Source organism: Alligator sinensis, unplaced genomic scaffold, assembly GCF_000455745.1.
Source record: "Alligator sinensis unplaced genomic scaffold, ASM45574v1 scaffold118_1, whole genome shotgun sequence".
Classification (NCBI taxonomy): domain Eukaryota; kingdom Metazoa; phylum Chordata; order Crocodylia; family Alligatoridae; genus Alligator; species Alligator sinensis.
This window is the reverse complement of record NW_005841850.1, coordinates 3,134,887-3,135,232: the sequence shown is the minus strand read 5'-3', so window position 1 is coordinate 3,135,232 and position 346 is coordinate 3,134,887. Positions and strand designations below refer to the sequence as shown.

At 69.9% G+C, this 346-nt stretch overlaps 1 protein-coding gene across 1 annotated transcript in view; it reads right to left on the bottom strand.

The window, feature by feature from the left end:
* The window catches only part of MRPS23 (mitochondrial ribosomal protein S23), a 4,009-nt gene that overhangs the window by 2,960 nt on the left and 703 nt on the right, over nucleotides 1-346 (bottom strand). Inside the window, exons 3-4 of the mRNA XM_014522463.1 lie at nucleotides 334-344; nucleotides 20-190 (exon numbers count right to left, since the gene is read on the bottom strand). Of these exons, the coding sequence (XP_014377949.1) occupies nucleotides 20-190; nucleotides 334-344 (182 nt within the window). The remainder of the gene's footprint in view (nucleotides 1-19; nucleotides 191-333; nucleotides 345-346) is intronic.

Below are 346 nucleotides of genomic sequence, written 5' to 3'. Positions count from 1 at the left end.
GGGCCCGGGGGCGACTCACGCGCGGATGGTGTCCTCCGGGTACACGATGTCCGGCACCACGTCCTTGACTTGGCGGAAGAAGCGGCGGGAGGGGCGGTACAGCGGCTCGCGGCGCGGCGGGAAGGCGACGTACACCTCGTACCACACGGGTGGCTTCCGCAAGATCCCGCTGCGGAGCAGGTTCGTCGTGCTGGAGTGAGAGACAAGGCCGGGGTCAGGCAAGGCCTCAGGACCCCCTCCCCCACCTGGGGTCCCACCTCCCTGCATCACCCCCTCCCCCCGCCGAAACCAGGCAGCCCAAAGGGAATTGCCCTTCCCCAGCCCAGGCCCTACCGGCTGAACACCG